The sequence below is a fragment of the Cucumis melo genome, chromosome 4, assembly GCF_025177605.1.
Source record: "Cucumis melo cultivar AY chromosome 4, USDA_Cmelo_AY_1.0, whole genome shotgun sequence".
NCBI lineage: Eukaryota > Viridiplantae > Streptophyta > Magnoliopsida > Cucurbitales > Cucurbitaceae > Cucumis > Cucumis melo.
The window spans coordinates 13,805,297-13,827,847 of NC_066860.1; the positions used below are offsets into that span (position 1 = coordinate 13,805,297).

General features: G+C 31.1%; 1 protein-coding gene across 2 annotated transcripts; it reads left to right on the forward strand.

Moving 5' to 3' along the window:
• The first annotated feature begins 1,122 nt into the window (after positions 1 to 1,122).
• On the forward strand, positions 1,123 to 5,447 carry LOC103489864 (H/ACA ribonucleoprotein complex subunit 3-like protein). Of its 2 annotated transcripts, none has more exons than XM_008449190.3 (4): positions 1,123 to 1,252; positions 1,411 to 1,482; positions 4,601 to 4,643; positions 5,071 to 5,447. In XM_008449190.3, the coding sequence occupies exons 2-4, from the start codon at positions 1,429 to 1,431 to the stop codon at positions 5,166 to 5,168; spliced, it is 195 nt and encodes a 64-aa protein (XP_008447412.1). In that variant the 5' UTR covers positions 1,123 to 1,252; positions 1,411 to 1,428; the 3' UTR covers positions 5,169 to 5,447. The 2 variants fall into 2 exon arrangements, with proteins under 2 accessions (XP_008447412.1, XP_016900440.1); XM_017044951.2 differs by having other exon boundaries at positions 1,156 to 1,315.
• Positions 5,448 to 22,551: the final 17,104 nt, after the last annotated feature.

Here is a 22,551-nt window from a genome sequence, read left to right on the forward strand (position 1 = left end):
TTAAAGGGAAACTTCCTAAATATAACAAACTAATATAATATTTACAGCCCGTGTAATAAAACCCATAAAGTTATCCATGTTTTAAATATTCTATGTTTGCCCTTTCATCTTTTTCTACTCTCTGCGATTTTTTTATCGTCTTCCTTTCGTCTTCCTCTTGTACTCTTCTTTTTTAGCTGCGAGTTCTTCATTTTTTTTTTTTGGTTTTTAGATTTGGGTAACCAAATCTATTTCTTTCTAACGTCTTTCTTGTTTTTTTTTCTTTTTAGGTGCATGCATGTCTTTCTTTTTCTTTCTTTTTTTTCATTCACTACATGCATCGTATCGTCTTTCTTCTTTTCTTATTTTACATTGTTTAGATTAGATAACCAAAATTAAAGGATGATGTATAAAGAATCTTGAAAAAATTGGTTAGGCATTTAAATTAGGATAACCAAAACTAAAAGATTGTATATAAAGAATATTGAAAAAAAAATGGTTTATAGCAAATTTTGAAAAAAAAAAATCGTTTAAATTTAGAACCATAAATCTAAACGATTGTGTAACCAAATCTAAACGATTGTATACAAAATTTTAAGAACAAAATGGTTTAGATTTGAGGTAGTCAGGCTCGTGTAACCCAATTAATTAAACGATCATGTACCAAATCGCGGTACCAAATATATTACGCGCATTGTTGACGTGACATTTTTGGTATTTTACACGGTGGACCTCTATACTTTTTCCGCCGCTTTTTTTATAAAATTGTTAAAATGTTAAATCAATTACTTGAGTCCCAAGATATTAGAAATAAGTTATGATATAAGTTGCTGAAGAATAATTGAAGGTTCATAAATACATAAGGTAGATTAATTACACGGTCGGGTTAAAATAATTACAATTCGAAAATGGGGTATTTTGATATTTTACAAAATACCATACACGTGCAAAGAATGTCATTTGTTAAAAATAAAAAGAAAAAGTGATTTTACCGTTTTCCAAAATGATCACCCAAAAGCATGTTATATCCGTAGTTATTCCTTAAATTAATACTAAGAATTTCAAGAAACGACCGGTTTGATCGGCTAACAGGTTTAGTAACTAAAATTTCGGTTTAACTAAACTGAACCGGTTTAATATATATACAATTCTAGGTTTTCATTCTTCATTTGAACAGCCGCCCTTGGTCCCTAACTCCCCTTCGCGCTCCCCGCGATCGTCCTCTGTCACCCTCGCCCTTCGTCTTGCACGACGTCGCACCTCTGTTCATCTCGTGAGTCACTGGCTCCTCACCTTTTTTCTTTTAGTCCATACCTGTCACCATACTCTAACTTGTGTATATAATGATCTCCAACGTATTTTAATGTTTGTTTGTTTAGCCATTACTGTAATTTGTGTAATCAATATCAATAAACCCCCCCTTTTTTACAGGTTGAGTGTCTATCAACGATGTATCTTCAGTTTTACATAAACGACAATGGTGATAAAGTCTACACCACAAAGGTTTTTCTTTCTTGTTCCTTCTTCTGCTCTTTGTTTGAAAGTTAATTGACATCATATCGTTTGATTATTGGGGTTATACTATTTTTGACTGCGTCTGCTGCATATCAGATAAGTAGTGGCTGCATATCAGATAAGTAGTGTTACATGGAGTCGTTGATTTTTAAGATAATTAAAGATTGCTGAGTTAACGACCATAAGTTTTGGAGACTTGGACTAGTTCTATTTGTGCTGACCTTCTTTATAAAATTAGAGCTATACATCTCTTGATATTGAAGCAGGCTACCATTATTAAGTGCGAGTAATTTGTGTTGTTGCAATTATTTTATGAACACATTAAATGATTGATTAAATCTATAGAATACCTTTTGCTTAAAACGTCTCAATTTTACACAAAGTTTCCGTTAAGGCTTTGAGCTTTGTTCCAATAACTTCCAATCCTCCCTTCTTTACTTTACCGTATCATCATAGTAGTTTAGAGTTGTTCCCTTCGTCCCTTCCTTGACCTTGAAGGAGGAGTTTTAGATTTTAGGCTTTTGATGCCATTCTTTTTCTACTAATTTGATTGGTAAGTTTCACGTTCACCAAGGACGATCTTTCATTATCACGTGCCATTTTCTTGAGAAAACTGTAACAACCTGTCAACTCGAATGTTTTATTGGATGTTTTGGAAGTGATTAAACAAAACTAAGGTCAAGGAATCAATCCATTATGACCACCTACCTAGGAATTAATTTCCTACAAGTTTCTTTTGACATCCAAATTTTGTAGGATCAGGTGGGTTGTCATTTGAGATTTTTCATGGTGTGTGTAAGCTGACCCGAAAACTTATGGATGTAAAAAGACAAAACTGAAAACCAAAGGTAAATAATTATTACTTAATCAAATAACAAGGCTTAAAATCTAAAGCCAAGTCCATCGCCAAAATGTAAAGGACTAGGCAGCGGTATGAATTAACCCAAATACTAAGCACAGAATCTTAATCGAAAGAAAAAACTACTTGAATGAAAACTAAAATCATATTATTAAGAACCGAAAAATCTTCTTGAATCCACCAAAAAAACACCAATCCATTAGTCACTGCAAGAACTATTGCTTGCACTATCATTTGATAACATTTTAAAAACAAAGGTGAGTACAAAAATACTCGATGGGTAATTTTCGTATCAAGTTTATTACCCATTTTCTCCCAAAAAAAAAAAAAACATAACAATTCATTTAATTTCGTTGCTTATGTATTCTTTGATTTCTTCTGAAAGTGGTTGTTTTCATTAAATAAAACAATTTATTGAAGTTCGATCACCAAACCCTTGAATTTCTAACAAAGGGAAACAAGCTTGCAATCATTCAACACTTTCAGTCTAAAACCCTTAAAACCTTCAGAACTATCCTAATTTATGGACAGATGAAGTGGAATAATTTATTCATTTTAAACAAAATCCTCAGGACTTTCGCACAAAAGAAAATAAGATTTTCCATTTTTCAAACAAAATCAGATCTGTAAAGTGATAAAACTGCTGTAGAATCATTAAAAACATACAATTTGTGTAGAAATTAGAACTATATGTTACTCCACATGGGAGCAATCAATTGATAAATGTCCCGTGCAAAACAAATTCCAAAAACACCCAAAACAGTCCCTAATTTTAAGAAAACAATGCTGGAAATTTCTGAAATTTCCATTATCCAACCTTGAATTTTAGAATAAAAACCTAATTGAAAATTTTGATACTGTAAACTTAGACAATACAAAAAACCAAAAACACTTTTTAGGGAAAAATATTTTTCCATGCATTTCACAGAATCCATCAAGGAAAACGAAGAAGGGAATAATCAACGCCCTAAAACCGTCTAAAACTTCAGTAATCAAGAAAGAAGAAAACACCAAGAAATGGAAGACTAGATCCTTGCAATACAAAACACCAAAAATTTTGTTTAGGGCAAAATATTTTTTCATGCCTTTCACAGAATTCATCAAGAAAAATGAAGACGGGAAAAATCAACGCCCTAAAACCCTCTAAAACTTCAGTAGTCAAGAAAAGAAGAAAACACCAAGAAATGGAAGACTAGATCCTTGTGATTTATAACTTGGACTGTAACCTAAAACTTTCACTAGACGGTTAGTCTTGTTACGTAAAACTAGATCCTTTCCGTTGATAACTTGAACAGGAACCTCCTCATAATTCAAATTTTCCTACACTTGCAATGGTGTATGACTTAACTTGGGAGACATTTGCCATATACTTCCGAAGAATGGAGGTGTTGAGAGTATTATGGATTGAATCTAAGACAGGCAGTAAGGCTAAGCAGTATGCCAGTATACCGACCTTTTCCAAATTCTCAAAAGTTCCAAAAAGTCAGGCTGAGCTTTCCTTTCTTCTCAAACCTCAAGATCCTTTCAACGACAAGACTATCAAAAATACCATATATTCAACTTTTAAAATTTAGTTATTTTCTTCTGATTGCTGACTATGAGCTGTCTTTCTTCTCTGCTTGACTGAGTCAAGGCCTCATGAGATTTTTGCACTGACTCAGGTCTCAAAATCGAGCTCTCTCCCACTTCAGTCTAATTGGTTGGTGACCTACACCTATGCCCATAGGGTGCAATGAAAAGTGTCATTCCGATAGTTGCTTGATAGATATTATTATAACTAAACTGTATTAGATGGAAAATGTTTCTCCCAGCTGCCCTGGAAGTCCAAAGCTTAAACTTGAAGCATATCCTAGACTATTTGAATTGTCCTTTCTGTCTGACCCATCTGCGGGTGGAACAAGATACTTAAATCAAGTCTCGCGTCTAGAGCCTTTTCCATACTTTTCCAAAGTTTGGAAGTGAACTTTGGATCTTGTTCTGACGCTATAGTGTATCAATCTTGTTCTGACACTATAGTGTATCATCAATCTTGTTCTGACACCTTGGATCTTGTTTAGACCATTGTGCCTATAAAATACAACTGAAATAGGTCCTGAACAGACGTTTCAACTTGCTTGTCAAAAACAAAACAAAAGAGAAACTAGTTTGATAAGTCAATGTTAATTGCCCTTAACTGCTTGAAACTTCTTTTTTGCAGACAATTTTATGCTAACTTATCTGTTTCTTATTTTTCTTTATCTTGTACAGAAGGAATCTCCTCTAGGTTTGGCTACACAATCTGCTCATCCAGGTAATTTTTTTTTGCATTATTTGGCTAGTTGTGTGCCACTTCCTTTCACTGACCTGCATAATTAGCCATATCAATGATCCTGGTCGGGAAAAAGACCATGCTCTAATGTTGTTTTTTTCTTATAACAAGGGAATTGGTTGAAACATTATACATGGTCTATTTCAGTTGTAATTTTCACTGTGGCTGGGGCTATTGTGAAGATTGGAATTATACATTCGTGAAAATGGAAAGCACTGTTATACAACATTTATCATCGTAAAAGAGGATAATATCATTGCTCACTTATCTCTTTAGAGATACCATCCTTTGTTCACTATATTAATTGAATTAATTTAGATATTGCCTGATAGGCTGCCCCTTCAATGCGGTCATGGTTTTAGCAGTTTTGGGGATTTCTGTTAACCTGTTTTACATTTTCTGACTGCAGCTCGTTTCTCCCCCGATGACAAATATTCGAGGCAAAGAGTTCTTCTTAAGAAGCGATTTGGCTTGCTTCCTACACAGCAGCCACCTCCAAAGTACTGAACTCAACGCACTCTCAAATTACAATTCTATGGCAGTTCTCAAGTGTGTTTGTTTCCCAAACCCCCATCAATAGTTAGATCGTGACTTTGTTAAACTTTGATAGATAGTTTGCCTTTTCTTTCTGTGGCTTGTAATTGAGCTGTAAAGCACAATTCACTGTTGAACCTTTCTTTAAGCTTGTCAATGGCTTTATGTTTATATTGAACTTTATTTTACTGAAAGCAAACTTATCTACTTTGAAGATCTGGTTTTAATGCAAGATAATGGGCCTTTTTCATACTTTTTTCCTCCTTTTGTACAAACATTGCAGTTGTCAAGCACCAATGTCTGCTTATCCTTTCTGATGTTGTTGCCATTGTTTATGTATTTAACCTGATTTATTGACAATTAATTGAGCTTAAGCCATAAGGTGGTAGTCTCCAATTTCCTTGGTTTTGACATTCAAGTTCCATCGAAGTTTGTGGTTCAAGATGTGTACGCACCGGAATTCATCTCTAGACTGTGAAGGTATGCAAGGTTCATTTTATGATCCATTGATTTGAAGAACTATAATATTAGAGAGGATCATGTGCTTCTATTGGCCTGTGAATATGGTTTTTGTTTCAGGGTATTTAAATTTGAACCTTGAAGAAGTATGTTCAAAATGGGTTATAGGAGCTCTGGTAGTTTGGGCCTAAGTTTGCCATATTGCTTGCATAAATATAGCTGAATGGTTAGGTGCTTGACTCTTCTGCCCCACTTAAGGAATAAATTACCTGGATGCATAAATAAAATCAGCTTATGAAACAGATAGATATCATCATCCTCAACTAATTTGATGGGTTTGGGCTCCGAAGTACCATTTTAGAGTTAAAAATATATATTTGGTGAGTTGAGGTTCAGACTTTTAACCTTATTAGTTGAATGTATAACTTAATTAGTTAGTTAAGTTGTGCTTTAAGTTAAAAATTTGATTGAGATATGATTGAGATATGTCTTATATAGATGAACTAAAGTTAAAAATTTCAATCAAAATACAAAGCGGGCCAAAGTTGGAGAACAAAGGTATATTGTCACATGCGATAAACGGTGTTTGTCGAATTATTGTCTTCTAAACAAACTTTCAAGTAAAATGACCCTTGGGAAAAGGAAATCTAGAAAAAGAAAAATAGAATTCGAAATGAATCTTCCTTGAAACGATTGATGGAAGTATTATATCTTTGTTATAGACATTTGTTTTCAGAAAAGGAGGAAGAACATGGCATCCATTGAAGAAGACCAAAACTCTGTAGCCCTTTTCTTCAATCACAAAAGCACACTCTAACATTATCATGCTTCTTTAATTTCCTAAAGATATGATTTGACATACACGAGTCCAAATCACCGAGAGTTTCTTTTTTTTTTTTCCCATAAAGTAAGTTAATTAACATAATTTTCTTTTCTTATTATTCTTTTAATTACAATTCAAAAGGTACTTTAGAAAAACAATTACGAAACAAATGTGGTTAGGATTCAAAAAAAAAAAAATGAAAAGAAAGAAAGAAAGAAAGAAAGAAAGAAAGAAAAAAAGAAAAGGAAAAAGAAAAAGAAAAAGTGATTTAGAAAAGGGGGCCAACTGAAAGCACCATATAGAAACTTTAATTTATGTTATTTTTAGCTTCATACATGTGAACATGCTCTATTTTAAACTAAACATCTAAAATAGTTTTTGTATAAAAAAAATGTACACTCTAAAACAGCACTTAATTATTTTATCAAAAACTATGTGCTGAAAATATCTTAATAATCACTCTATTTCCCAATTCAACCTAAACAAAAAAGAAAATAATGCAAAATTCAAGCTTCCACTATTTAGACATAGGTGTCATTTTGAGCCTATCCCTTCAATATATATATGTTAATTTGATCCTAATCCAATATTTAATTGCAAAATTAGGAACAAAATCGAATAATCATTGAGGTATTAAAATGGATTAAATTTCTCATCTTAGTTGGAAAGCTATTTGAAATTCATTTGACATATATATAATTTTTTATATACGTGTAGACAATAGAGTGACACATGTGTTGGATTGTGTAAGATTTGCATATGGATTCATCGATGGTTGCTTCAATATCTTTCTCTTCTTTTTTCTTGTTTTCTTAATTAAATTCTTTTTCTTGGGTGAGAGACTTTTACTACAAGGAACTTTCAAAGTTCTTATTTGTGTTGAAATTAGTTAATACAAACCTTTTGTCACCTTGATGATGATGGGAGAACCAAACATGTGTTTTGCATTAAAATTTACCCCAAAGTTCATCTACGAAGAAAACGAGAGATCAATGAGAGAAAATTACGAAGTTTTTTTTTTTTTTTTTTCATTTCGTTGTTTTTCAAAGTTGTATCTAATTGATATTTGAACATTTAGAATAATAAGTGTTCAATAAAAAGTTATTAAATTTGAAGGTGTTATATTATTCGTTGGAGTTCCTAGTTTCCTTGTTAATTGATTTTAGTAGTTTAGTATTTTTGGAATCATCGTCTACGCCCTAAACCCTTAATTTCTGAATCACTTTGCTTGCCCCTTAAGTTAGAAGAAAAGAAAGCCTAAAACTCACCTCAATTTCAGTAACACTCAAGTTTATCCAATTAACACATCCCAAACCACGCAAGTTTTGGCATATGGTAGTACCAAAGTATGCCAATGTGTGCCGCACAACCACTAACTACGCTAATAGAGAGTTTGATATTAATGAAAATCAACTTTAAATTAAAAGTTACTAACTCATCATAGATATAGTTGATTTTAAAGGTTGTATTCGTACAACCTTGGTTATGATAATTTGTGGTTTCGTACAACCTTGGTTATGATAATTTGTGGTTTGTAGTTTTTATAGTTTATTAGTTAAATAATTTGTGTTTGAAGTATAAACTATTTTCTAAAGTTTATAGAACTTGTGTTTGAGATGCATACTACTTTAATATATGTTTTGAGAGTTTAGGATTTACGGCATAGGCATAGGTTGGTTTTAATATTTTTTTTTATTTTCTAAATAGTATTATACAAGTATTAATGCCATAAATATAATATTTTGTCAATAGAAATAAAGAGCTTTGTTCCTTTAATTTTTAAAATTACGAAATTTTGATTATCAATAGTCTTAATCCATTGGGTCGATTTGAGGATATACAAGTAATATTATTAAACAAGCACAACATACGTAAGAGTAGCTAGATTTTAGTAGACTAAAAAGTTCATATTATTGGACTAAGTAGAAAAAGCTTCATATTTGGAGGCGTAAAAAACAACCAATTTTCTAATTCTATAATATTGCGTTAAGGTATACATTTAGGAGTGATGGTTATTCAATATAATCATTAACACAATCACGCACACACGAAAGGAAAAAGAATTATCAACTTAGTTACATGTTTCGAAAAAAACATAAAGGTAGATTATCATTAAAAAGCAGTTGATTAAAACCTGCTTTTACAAGAAAGAGCTAATTATAACACAAAAGCAAGATGTTGTATTTTATGAATTGAACTAAAAATATGTATAAATGTGAAAGATTTAGTTTTTGTACTTAAAGTTAGTTTGATCCGCTATACTAAAAATATTTCAATTAATGTAGAACTACTATAAAAGAAGATTATTAAACACACTATGAACTAGTAGCCGGGGTGATAGCTAAATGTGGTCATATAAGCAATTGTTAGAGTTGATTATCGGTGGTCATTGTTGTAATTAGGCATCTATGATGATCAATGTTAAAGTCGACCACTCAATGTGAACCATCAAAATTTCCTAGGGTGGTGGTTGCCATTGGATGGAGATATTTGAAAACATTGAAAAGAGAATTGACAATTTAGTAATTGGTAAATGTTGTTGTTTTATCAAAAGAATTAAAATAAACTCTTCCAATTTTTTAAAAATACGTCTTTTAACGTTGAGTGAATTATTATAATCTAAAACACTTTCAAGTAAGAGGTTAAAGAATCTTCAAAAATTTATAAAAAACTTAGACTTATAATTATTTGGTAAAGACAAAGCAGTATTTATTGAGAAACATTTTAACTTTCATAGCACAGGAAAAAAACTTTCATTATGCCCATAATTATTCTAAATTCATGCACAATATACTTCCAAAATTTCATATGTCTATTCTCTTGATTGAAGCATAATCACATATATTATTATATTATATTGATGTGTTTTATCTTTAATAAAAATTGGGATTAATAAAGATTTTAAATATATTCAACCTCAAAAAAGAAGAAATATGATTAATTTGTCTTTAAAAAAGAAAGAAAAAAAAAAAGAAGAAGAGAGAAAAAGACATAAAATTTGTATGGTATTATAACTCAAAGATAATTGATATTGGTTGAGTTGAAGTGGGAAGTTTAAATGTGGAATAAAAATAAATAAAGAAAAGAAAGGGGATTGAGGTGTGGAAAAGAATTGAAAGATCCATATGGAACCCATTTATCACTGTTCCTCCTCATAATATCCATTCATTGCGTAAGGAATATAATTCCAACTGACAACTCCTTTTCTAACTAAACCATCTCTTTATTCAAACAGTCTCCTTTCCTTCTTCACCTACTTTAACTTTAACTTAATTCTGTTTCATACTATTTTTATATATTATATCTCCTCCATTTTATTCACTCCCATTTACTTAATCCAACACCTTTCCAAAATAAATGAAATCCAAGACCTTTAGGTTCGATCTCGATCAATGAGGGATGCACGATTCTTGTCCAAACTAGATGGTTTGAAATAGTTAAAGTTGGTTTTAAAATCTTGATTTGGATGCTTTGATCTAGATCAGATGTCCACCATAACCATTCCTCACCTTTTTATTATTTTTCTAAGTTATATATACACAAACATACAAAAACTATTTTTAAACACTTGAATATAGATAATAATTAGATAAGTTAAAATTTAATTTAAGAGGTTTATGAATTTCTGGGAAGAAGTTAAGCATTTTTTAAATAAGAATTTCATAAAGAACTAAATATATATATATATATATATATATATATATATAAAGGAGGAGGATTCACAAGAAATTAACTATTTAAATGAGTATTGATGGTGGCTTTGAAAAAGTCATTTTAATTCATTTTTGTAAAAAAATAAAAAAAAAAGAAATAATGATTGGCAGAAAACTTGACCTTCAGAATTGTTTATATATGTTTGGTGTTTTTGGGAATATCTGCAAACTGGAAATGAAATGGAAATGTAAGGGGAAGGATGGGGAATAAATGGGGGTGGGGACGACTGACGAGGATAAGAACATCACATCCACGTCCCCCTCCTCCTACTTCTACCCATTAACATCTCTCATTATCTTCCTCGTATTTTTTCTCTAATTTTCACTCCCATTTCCTACCTTGTCCGGGTCGACTCAAGAGTCAAGCCAATGCAATACCTACCTACCCTACACGTTTTTTTTTCATCTAAAACTATTTTTTTCCTTTTTTTTTTTTTTTTATAATTGATTTTTATTCTCTCCAAAATAGATTTACTATTGTTGTTACCATCAGGTCGAGCACATTTTTTTTGTTGGATTTTTGGCAAAATATTAAAAGTGTAGTTGTCCCACATAGAAAAAGGTTTAGGAAAATCATGAGTTTTTTCTACATAGGAAAGTCGTGAGTTTTTCCTATGTTAAAAATGTTAAGAAAAGTCATGGTCTAAGGAAGCCTATACATTTGGTTTTCAATTGTCTTAGTTGGAAACAATTTAGGAGCTATTTGCCCCTTAGGATTAGAGAGGAGCGGAATGACCTATTTTAGTCTAATTCATGTTTGGTCCTAGTGTTATGGTAATACTTGTTCTCACTCTCATTCTCCTCTTCGTCAAACCCTCTCTCTCACTAAGTTTCAAATATTTACCAAGTAAAAGTAGAAGCCAAACTAAAGCCGAAAACCTAGTAGCAACTACTACAAAAGGAAGCAATGCCGACGAAAGCTAAGATAATCGTTTGTACCCCAAATGCAAGCTATTATAATATCCAAACTATTATAATCATTAGACTATTATAAGTTAATTACTCGCCCCAAGCGCTCCCTTAAACTTGAGCGTGCTAACTATAATTAAACTACTTTTGTATTCTCTAGTTAGAGTGTGGAAAAAAAATGTCAGTGTCGGCTAAAAACAAGAGAGAATGTTCTTGTTATTGGGTTAAGAGAAAAGAATTATTCTTTGTTATTGTAGCAAATTTTCACACAGTAGATTTCTTCCTTATCTATGATTTTTTCCTCCAAGTTGATAATTTTTCTTGTAAATTTTTGTATTTCCAATTTTTATTATTTTCTCTATCATTTCTATGCTTATTTTTTGCAGTAGAAATGGAAGATTTTTCGTAATATTTTCCTATCTAGAACTTGACATGAAGAAAACTCTTTACTGTTTTTTCTTTTCTTCTAAACTTCGAGCATATACGATTCTTTATATTGTTAGTGTATTCAGAATCGTTTATGTATTTAGAGAATACACCGAGTATATTTGTTATAAGAAAAAATGTCTATTAATTTAGGAAAATATCAACCTTTTACCCTGTTGGATGGTACCAATCAAAACTTAGATAATGTATAAATTTAAATTCTAAACCCAAGATTTTCATACCATCTTTTAGATTTTCTTTGAAAAATATTTGGTAAGACTTATAATTATTGTAACCAAACTTCTAAATTATGTATCACAGTCAATTTAATCAGAATCTTTATTAAGATTACATGTCAAAATTGTCCATGGATCAAGTCTTACACGTCTACACACTTCTTCCAAATGGTGTTGGACATTAACAAAATGAACAATAAGAATTAGTGCACGAATATATTTTTGAAGAAAATCTCTACCAGGAGTTGAATTAATTTGTTTGTGAAAGTTAAAAATATGTATCACAATGTTTATCAAAATAGAATATATAACAAAAAAAGGAAATATTAAATTTATATCAATTATCTATAAAAGTTCAAGATTATAATTTTAACGCAGCCTTAAAAATTGGAAATGGATACTTTCATATATAAAGTACATAACTTCCTAAGAAAAATCATCATGTGTTGTAAGCTATACATGTGGTATTAGTCGATATGAACCTATTTAATTAGAAGATATAACACATATGATTAAATTAAGTATATATACATGTGAAAAAAAGAAAGGATAAATGATACTATTTTGGTGGAAACTCATTTTGAGGTTGCTTTTTTAAATTAAATTAAATGTTCTTTTTCTCTTTCACATTTTGTATGGTTTTAGGAATATAGGGAAATTAAATGATGATAAAGAAACAAAGATTGTACTAATTTTGCATATATTACTATAACACATACAATGAAGAGACAATGAGGGTTTAGTGATGGTGATATTTACAAAACACTCTTAATTATTATTATTATAAGTAGTTAATCGAACAAATTTGTTGCAATATAATATATATATATATATATATATATATATATATATATATATATTCTTCTTTTTATTAATTTATTTTATTTGATAATTATATTAGTTTTGTAACCTATACATTCAAATTTCCTGCTGGGAAGAAATGGAAACATCCAAAAACTGAAGTACAAAACATTCCTTATGGGAAGACATTGTTCATTTGGGTGTGCCAAAATTTGATTTAGGTTGCGACCTTTCTAAGTTTTCAAACGGAGTCGATATAACATTCACCAATTCTCATTTAGTTTTTTTTTTTAATTTCTATTTTTCTGGTTTGTTAATTATTAATGGAAAGTCGTTGATGGGCACATCTATTTTATTATATATATATATTAAAAAAAATGTTATATGAAAGAAAAAACATTTCTTTTATTCATCCTTCCCTTTCCCTTTCCTTCTTCCATCTTCTTCCATTTTCTTTCTTCCATCTTCTTCCTTCACCAATAATATATATATTATTGAAGCCATGGACGTGTAGGGTTACGTTGTTGCTGGCGACACTGGCAACTGTTGTATTTTATTAATTCTTCTTTCCTCCCCCATCTAATTATTTAATTTCTTCTTCTTCTTCTTCTTCTTCTTCTTCTTCTTCTTCTTCTCCTTTTTCTAAATTAGCCTTCCTCATCTCTTTTTTAGTATATATTTTAAAATGAACTGAGACAAACAGAAAAAAATATACATAGACACACACCTATCTCATGATCGTACCCCTTCCCCTTTATATATATATATATATATATATATATGCATATTGTTCAATTCAAGCCCAACTTGAAACTTATAAGACTTATTCCATTTTATATCCAAACAACTTTCAAGTTTTAACATATATCTTTTTAAACCCAATAATATCTAAACATATACATTATCCAAACAATTAAAATCAATGTCAAACATTCTAATCTCATCATCGCTTCCATGTGTTGTTGAACTTAAACAAACTCAAAATCTTTCATTGATTGGATAAGAATATATGATTGATGGCCCCCCCTTTTTTTTTTTTGTTTCATTTTCATTAATATAAAAAAAAGCCCAACACCGTCCCCTCTTGTTAAACATAAAACATATATTAACCTATATAGGCATTTTCAAATATAATAAAAGTTTATATTCTATCAATAAGTCTATTGGTATCTATCAATGTCTATAATTGATATAGTTTGAAATTTTGTTATACTTTATAAATATTTTATCATTTTTGTCCTTTTTTTTACCATTTCTCATAATTTTTTAGATTATTTTAACCGAACAGATAAGCCATAAAAAGTTTTCTACTTGCATATTAAGTAAATGTGATTGACAACCTTTTTAACAATCAATCATATTTACGTAATATGTAAGTGGGGAACTTTCTATGGCATACCTGTTCAGTTCTCGATCTTGTCATTTTCTGCTCCTTTCTTCCTAATCAATTTTTCGAACCACTAGACTAAGGGTTGTTTCTGTTTGAAGCAACCTCATATTTCTCTCGACGCACCTCATAATAATGTTCAACTTCTCTCTTTGCATATTTTGCCCATGTCTCTATGATCATACTAGCTACAGTCCATGTTGAGCTCATGACTGCTACTATTTGAGCTTCTAATTCTGATCTCTTGATGTTGAATTCATCCATTGGATATTTAAGTTTTAATGCACCTAAGCTCCTATGTAGTCTTCTCATGCTATTCCACTACTAGAAAAATGGGTTTGAATGACACTACTAATCAAGACATTGTGTCGTTAAAAATAAAAAAAAGGGTGAGGTGAGGTTAAATTGTGTCGTTGAAAATAAATAAACGGATAATTTCTTGACACAATTCTATTGACACAATTTTCGTGTCGTTACTTAACGACATAAGTTGTGTCATTAAAAAAAATCTAATAAAAAATACTTATTCCAAAATTTAACAAAATTTTCCCTTTCTCCGTAATTTCTCTAACCCATCTTTTACTCCCCATAACTCTTCGCCTTCTTTAGTGCATGATGGGGCAATACTTGACCCATAATTATCTATCTATTTTGTGTTCCACAGTATGTTTATACTCGTTATTTTGATATTTTTATGCAGATTAATAAACAAGACTCTATTACGAAGCTAACACAACAAAAATTAACAAAAATGTTTGTAAAATTAACAATGGTTTCTTGAATATTAATTTCTCAACTATAGCATGCATATATTCACTTTTCTTATATTTTCATGCATAATATAATAGTAGACTCCATTACCAAGCTAACACAATAAAAATCAACAAAAACGGAGTTTGAACTAAAAAGAACAGGTAATTAGAAGATCAAGGGCATTTTGATAAATATTTTAAAAATTCTTGACACGTGTCGACGTCAAAACCAAGCGCACCACTCCAAGCGCACCACTCCAAGGTCAAATGTTCGAAACTCACCAGGCTCAAATTAATTTTGAAATTTTTTGAATCTCCTTACGCCCATCTTTCTTCACTATTCGCCTCTTCGTAGCGGCCACTTATCATTGTCTTCTCATGCGCGCCCCAGATCTCCCAAGTTCGAATCTCAGTAGTTGCAAATAAGTTTTTATCATATATTTCATGTAGTAATTTCGTAAATAATTATCAACTTTCTGAAAATCTTCCGTTTTCTCTTCAATTTCACAGGCGTGAGCTCCAGATCATTGTTCCGTACCTCTCTGACGATTATTTTGATTTCTTTTCTATAAATACGTATTTTTTCCCTAATTTATCATCAATTCATCAATCCAACTCCAATTTTCACAAAAAAACTTTCTAAATTTTATTTTGACAGAACTCTTCCCTCTCTATTTTGCCATTTTTCTACCAAAAACTCTAACAATCTTCTTACTCTTCCCTTTCCATTCTGTCATTTTTCTTCCAAAAACTCTAGCAATCTTTTTTTATCAAATGGAGGGGTAATATTCTAAGAGTTAAACAGGGTAATGGGTATTCAATTTGTTTAAGAGTTTCTTCCATTTTTTTTTTATTTTTTTGTCCGTGAATTAAATTTGCATCTAAAAGCTTTTTTTTTTTTTTATTCTTGTTACATTATCTTATATTAACTACATATTATTTTATATTTTACTTTTTGTACTAACCACTTTATTTTCAAAATTCATCGATCCAACTCCAATTTTCACCAAAATTCAATCTAAATTTCATTTTGCCAGAACTCTTTCCTCTCCATTCAACAATTTTTCTCCCAAAAACTCTAGCAATCTTTTTTGATCCAATGGAGGAGTAATCTTCGAAGAGGTTGTAGATACAACATTTTGTCCATTATTTTTTATTTACTTTATTTTTATTTTATTTTGAAAGTTGGATTTGAATTTGAATTTAACTTTTTTTTTTCTTTTTTTAAAATGAATATCACGTGTCCTCCCTATTTACTTACTATCCCACCTTCTCCACCCTCAAAACACGATCTTGCTCTCGGTACCCTATAAATACATAGAAGAATTTCTTTTTGAGAGGGTACGTTAGATTGAGAACAATTGGAAGAACTGAAAAAAAAAAAGGTAAGGAAACTATTCTATCAAATTGGTCTTCAAAGGTAACTTTTTTTTCTCTCTCTCTTTTTCCTTTCCCTTTTGAGACTGTGGTCAATTGTAATAGTGTATTTTTTTCAAACTTATTTTTGTTGGAATTTCGTTAATTGATTTTACGGTGACTTCAATTTTGTTAAGGTTAGGCCAATTGAGTTTACTCTACTTTCATTGTTGCTTCAAATTTAGCACCAATTGATAAAATCTGTTTAAAATTTATTAGATTTTGGTCATTTGAGTTTACTCTGCCTCTTCTTTAATTTGAGATTACTTGCTTTAATTTTGTTAGGTTTGAATTTATCGTTGCTTCAAATTTCGGAGATTTAGGCCAATTGATTTCGATGTGCTTCAAATTTGTTAGATTTAGGCCATTTGAATTTATTTTTCTGTTTAAGCCAATTGATTTAAATTTGTAGATTTAGGGTTTAATTTGGCCGTTGTTAATCTTTTTGCTTACTGTTTATTAAATATGTTGCAATGAATTTATTAAACTTATGAAGGACAGGATAGTTTGTTAGATTTGATATTTATTTCTCAATCTGCATATTACACTTTGCATTTATTTTCCAAACCTGTATTATTTCTGTATATTATTTTTAATATATTATTTGTTCACACGAGATTTCCAGAGAAATTCGATACGTGGAGTTGAACTTGTGTTGATGTTGTATTTACGTTGATTTGATGCGATGTGGTTCGATCTCTAGAATTTGAACCTCTGATTCTCTCTCGACTAGATGCTTATGCTTGATTTGAGGAAGCGAAGCAAGTGATGTTCTTGAAGTTGGAGTCTTGGAAGAAATCTTGTATCTTCAAAGGAGCTTCAACCTTCGAGAGTGTTCTTGAAGTTGGAGAATTGGAAGAAAGCTTGTATCTTCAAAGGAGCTTTAATCTTCGAGGGTGTTCTTGAAGTTGGAGGCTTGGAAGAAAGCTTGGATCTTCAAAGGAGCTTCAATCTTCGAAGATGTTCTTGAAATTGGAGTCTTGGAAGAAAGCTTGTATCTTCAAGAGCTTCAATCTTCGAGAGTGTTTTTGAAGTTGAAGACTTGGAAGAAAGCTTGGATCTTCAAAGGAGCTTCAATCGTCGAAGGTGTTCTTGAAGTTGGAGACTTGGAAGAAAGCTTGTATCTTCAAAGGAGCTTCAATCTTCGAAGGTATTTTTGAAATTGAAGACTTGGAAGAAAGCTTGGATCTTCAAAGGCGCTTCAATCTTCGAGGATGGTCGACTTCAGAAGTTGAGGTGGCTTCTATCTCTTGGGAGAATTCTCTCTAAACCTTCTGGAGTCAAAAATTTTCAACCCCCACAAATGAAGAGAACTCCTCTATTTATAGAGTTCCCAGGTGGACTTTTATGGATTTGAGCCTGTTCTGGTCCATAGACCATACCCGTAGGCTCAATCACATGGATTTGAGTCATATTTTATTTTAGGCTAAATTAAGTTTATTTTTGGGTTCAATTGAATTTTAGCCTAACTAAATAATATTTAATTGAACCAAAATAATTAATTTGACCCAATTGTCATAATAAAGACACGCGACATCATTAGAATTGTCCAATTTGTCTTTAAATTTAATTTGGGACACATGCCAATTTTTAGTTAATCCCAAATATAATTATTTTAGTAAATGATGTGACAATTTGTGATTGGTTCCAAAATTTCTTATTTAACATTATTTTATTTAAATTTCATTATATTTATTCTCAATCTGTATATTATTTTTAATATATTATTTTTCAACCTGTATTATTTGTCAACTATATTGTTTGTTGTATTACTTGTCAAATCATTTGTCAACTATTTTATATATGTCAACCTGTATTATTTTTCAACATGTATTTGTCATATTACACATTGTTTTGCTAATAATAATATTATTTATTTATTTTTAAATTTCTATAATTGCAAAATGTATGTAAAAAAAATCATTTGTTTTTTGTCATATGAATATAAAAATTTGAGACTACAAATAAGTAATGTTCATTTATGGATTTTATGATTTAAATTCCATAAATACATGAAATTTCTCATTTTGAAAAATTAATTAATAATTTTTTTATAAATAAATATATCGAAAATTTTATATTTTAAAATGGGACTGAGAATTGTTTTCTTTGGAATTTATTAATTTTTTAGATACATGAAATTCTCCATTAAACTCCTATGATGGAGATCAAATTACCAAAGTTCGATATTTTAGTATTCTTGAGGTGAATAAAAAAAATTAACTTTTGAATAAAATAAATAAATTCTATTTTTTTAATGGCTCTCATGTCACCCATATAATTATCAATTCATGCTTAGTTTTTTTGTTAGATGTGAATTGATAACCACGAGACATTAAATAAAAACCAAATAAAAAACTTTGTTATGTGAACCTCTGCAATTTAGTTTAAAAGATAAATTTTAATAACCATTTTTATGGGTGTTGTAGGATTCTAACACTCTCCCTAAACACAATTGACTCACGAACCTTAAATCTAAATTTTCGTAGACCAATGTTTTTCTTCTTCTGACCAATTACACCTTAATATGGTAGGTGACAATTCCGAATCTACTATTTATTAAGATTAAATAATCAAGGATATCGGCCTCTTCGGCATCACGATCTCGTTGCGACAGAGGTAAGAGGGCAATAGATATTCAATTTGTTGGAGAGTTTATTTAATTTATTTTTATTTTTTGTTCGTGAATTAAATTTGCATCTAAAAAATAACTTGTTTTGATATTCTTGTTACAAATTCTTTTGATATTCCGTACATATTCTTTTATCTTTTCCTATTTCTACAAACCACTTTCCTTTCAAGCTTTAGTGTCAAGAATTTTTATTAGCAACCATTCCCTTGTGTCCGACATCCTAACTTGCCACCAAGCTACGGTAAAAAGTAATGATAAATCTTTTTCTTTTGGCAAGTTAAATTGGTGAGTTCCTTGACCTTTTTCTTGGTTCTTGGCTTGCAACTAGTATATTATATTTTCCAATTAGTAAAAAAATTTCATTTTTCCTCACTTAAATGACTTTTTTTGCTTTTTCAAACTTCTACCAATTTATGAAGTATCATGCCAAGTAAGTTTCATTATCATCTAATTTTAACATTTATGAATAGTGATAGACAAAATTAAAAACTATAAGAGGATAAGATACAAAACTAGGACTTCTCAATTTAAGCCATTAAAGATTTGCTTGCACTACAAGAAATCTGGCCTTTAATGTCGGTTTAAAACCGACATTAAAGGCCTTTAATGTCACTTGGCGACCGACATCTTTGCGAGCGTTATTAAAGGTCTTTAATGTCGGTTGGGCTTTAATGTCGGTTTATAATTGACATTAAAGGCATCTTTAATGTCGGTTATAAACCGACATTAAAGGCATCTTTAATGTCGGTTATAAACCGACATTAAAGGCCTTCAATGTCGGTTATAAACCGACATCTTTAAAGGTGTTATTGAAGGCCTTTAATGTCAATTGATCTTTAATGTCGGTGGATAACCGACATTAAAGATATCTTTAATGTCGTTTTTCCACCGACATTAAAGATGTCTTTAATTTTTTTTAACCGACATTAAAGACACATTTAATGTCGTATTTACACTAGTTTTTATAATGGCAAAATCGACATTATTTGGCTTGAATTATATATAATAAAATACAATTAAGTAAACAACCAACAACTGTAAGCGAAAACTCAAAAGTATAAAGATAATATATAAGATCGTGATTAATAACCAATGTATATGTACAACAGAAAGTTCCTCCACTAAATACATATTCATATTTGTAAATGTAACGACCTCAAATTCAAGGACTAACAATTGAATACAGAACATCATTCACAAAAATGAATAAACATACAAAAGTACTCATCAAGCTGTTTCAATTCACGAAGCCTGCAATACAAGAATGGGTCAAATAATCAGACAATAGCTTACAGAGTTCATCTTCAAAACTAGTTAACCAAGATCAATCACCTGATTCCAGTGAAGATATATTTATGTCATCATCATGACCTGATCTCGATACCTCTCCTGCCTGCTTTTGCCCGTTAGAGATTAAAGACTTGACATGACTAGTATATGATGCTGCTTTACTAGGCAGGGAATTAGATTCGTGCTTTGACACTCTGGCAATCTTTGCTACTGCCTGGAGAAAATGAAAATTCCATAATAACATAAAAACATGAACAGTTTGGTTTTACCTTGCAAAATATCCTAGAAACAGAGAACAAATTAGGAAACTATCCTCCCACCCAAAGGAGTCCAAAAACTCACCAAAGAGCTCAATGAGCAAAGATACTCAATAGAATGGTCATAATAACAAAAATCTTACAGCAATGCAAAGTACTATAGACCTCTCAACAGAAAGTCATTAATTATTGTAAACCTTAGCACAAAGTGGATATGCATAATTCAGAAGTGACCTTTAAGAATGGACCAGTTAGATTAGGGTGCTGATGTCTTCGAAGAATCTCAAGTTCTGATGATACTTTATGCATCTGCAATAGTTCAGTGCATTAGACTTCCAACCCATTCAGACAGAGTCAAAGACATGCAAAAAACTATACGTCCACACATATAAGTAAACGTATAAAATCTTCATTCTAAGCGACCATCAAGAATGTAAAAATGGCAAACTAAGACCACAGAGCCATCTGCATTCTTTCTGTACATACACAGGTGCTCCCTTAATTGGTAAGCACATAAAATCCTTTATATGAATTAGGTTGTTAAAGGATGTCAATTGCATATAGGTTCCTCCAGTAGAGGCAAAATCTCATGAGCTATTCCAATATAGGAAAGGATAGCGGCAAGAACATTTGGCACGTGCGGATTGAGATCCAAATGACGCAACTGCCTACAAATTGAATCAATCACATAATCTGCATTTTCCAAAACCAAGTTCCCAACCTGCAAAAAGATTATATTTGCAACTGATCAAAAAACAACTTGAGAACCATAGTAAAACATGTGTTTGCATTATCTCACCGTTGGGTAGCCAGGGGAACTTTCCAACTAGCTTCATTAGTGGTGACACATTCGTAGTCACTGGTAACCTTCCTGTACAAACCAAAAAGAACTAAAAGATGTTGATTTTTTTACTGCCCATTCTTCTACTTTGTACATGCGAAACCCCCTTAATCACCTATATACCAGAATAGTAGCAAGTCTTAGATGAAGAATATAAATATTAACCAAAACCTTTTAGTTCAATGACAAAAGAAATAAATAATACAAGCATCTCTCATAAGACTCCTAACATATAAGCTATCATTTTTTAAAGCACCAGAGGGAGTCTACAAAAAATTAGAGAAGTGTTGGATGGATTTCTTATGGAAGAATAACACTGAGACAAATCACTCACACTTGGCCAAATGTTCTTTAGTCACAACTCCAGAACACAAAGGAGGCCTAGGTATAAAAAGGATCAAACATACAAATTATGCCTTGCTTTGCAAATGGTTGTAAAGGTACCAAAACGAAATAAATGCCCTATGGAGAAGGATCATCTCTGCAAAATATGAAGGAAATTTTAAGAGAGATATCCCAACTAAAGGGAAGTTCAATAGCATGAAAGCGCCATGGAGATCTATAATAAAAAGAAGCAACTGGTTTGAAAAAAATAGCATTTGGGAAATCAATAATGGAAAAATTTACCTTTTTGGCATGACATCTGAAACAAAAACGATCCTCTATAATAAAAAAAACTTTCCTCGTTTATAAGCAATCTCAAAGGCACAAAATGCAATGGTTAAAGATCCTTGGGACAAGAATATTGGAGATTGAAACATCATTCCAAGGAGGCCTCTCAATGATAGAAAACAAAACACCTGCAACATGATAAAAGAGACATGTCGATCCCTTCACCAACAAAAGAAGAGAACAAAATGAAATAGGTGTTGAATGGAAGCAAAGGTTTGATAGAAAATGCAAAGAATTCTGTTCTTGGTGATACTCAAAGCTCATTACAACCAAGCGACATCCAACTATTTGAGTTGCTGTGTAAATCGAGATTACCAAAAAAATGTAAGTTCTTCACTTGGTGATCTATAATACATGAGTGCATTAACACACTCGACAATCTGCACAAAAGATTGCCCTTGAGTTGCCTCAACCCAAACATTTGATTCCTATGCAAGTCAGCAAATGAAGATATAAATCACTTGTTCCTTAGTTACTAATTTGCTAGAAGTTTATGGAACAGACTTATGTACCACACGGGACTTAGCTCAAACACTGATAGGATCCGCGATCTGAGTTTGACAATAAGTAGCTAGAAACAGAAAAACAGAAGGAATATTTTTTTCTCTTCTTGCTGGTATTGTACTACTATGGTCGTTGTGCGAAGAAAGAAACAACAAAATTTTCAAAATGCTGAAAGAAGCGTGGTAAACATTTAGGAAGACATCAAAAACCTTATTGGCCTATGGTCAAGTAGGGACAA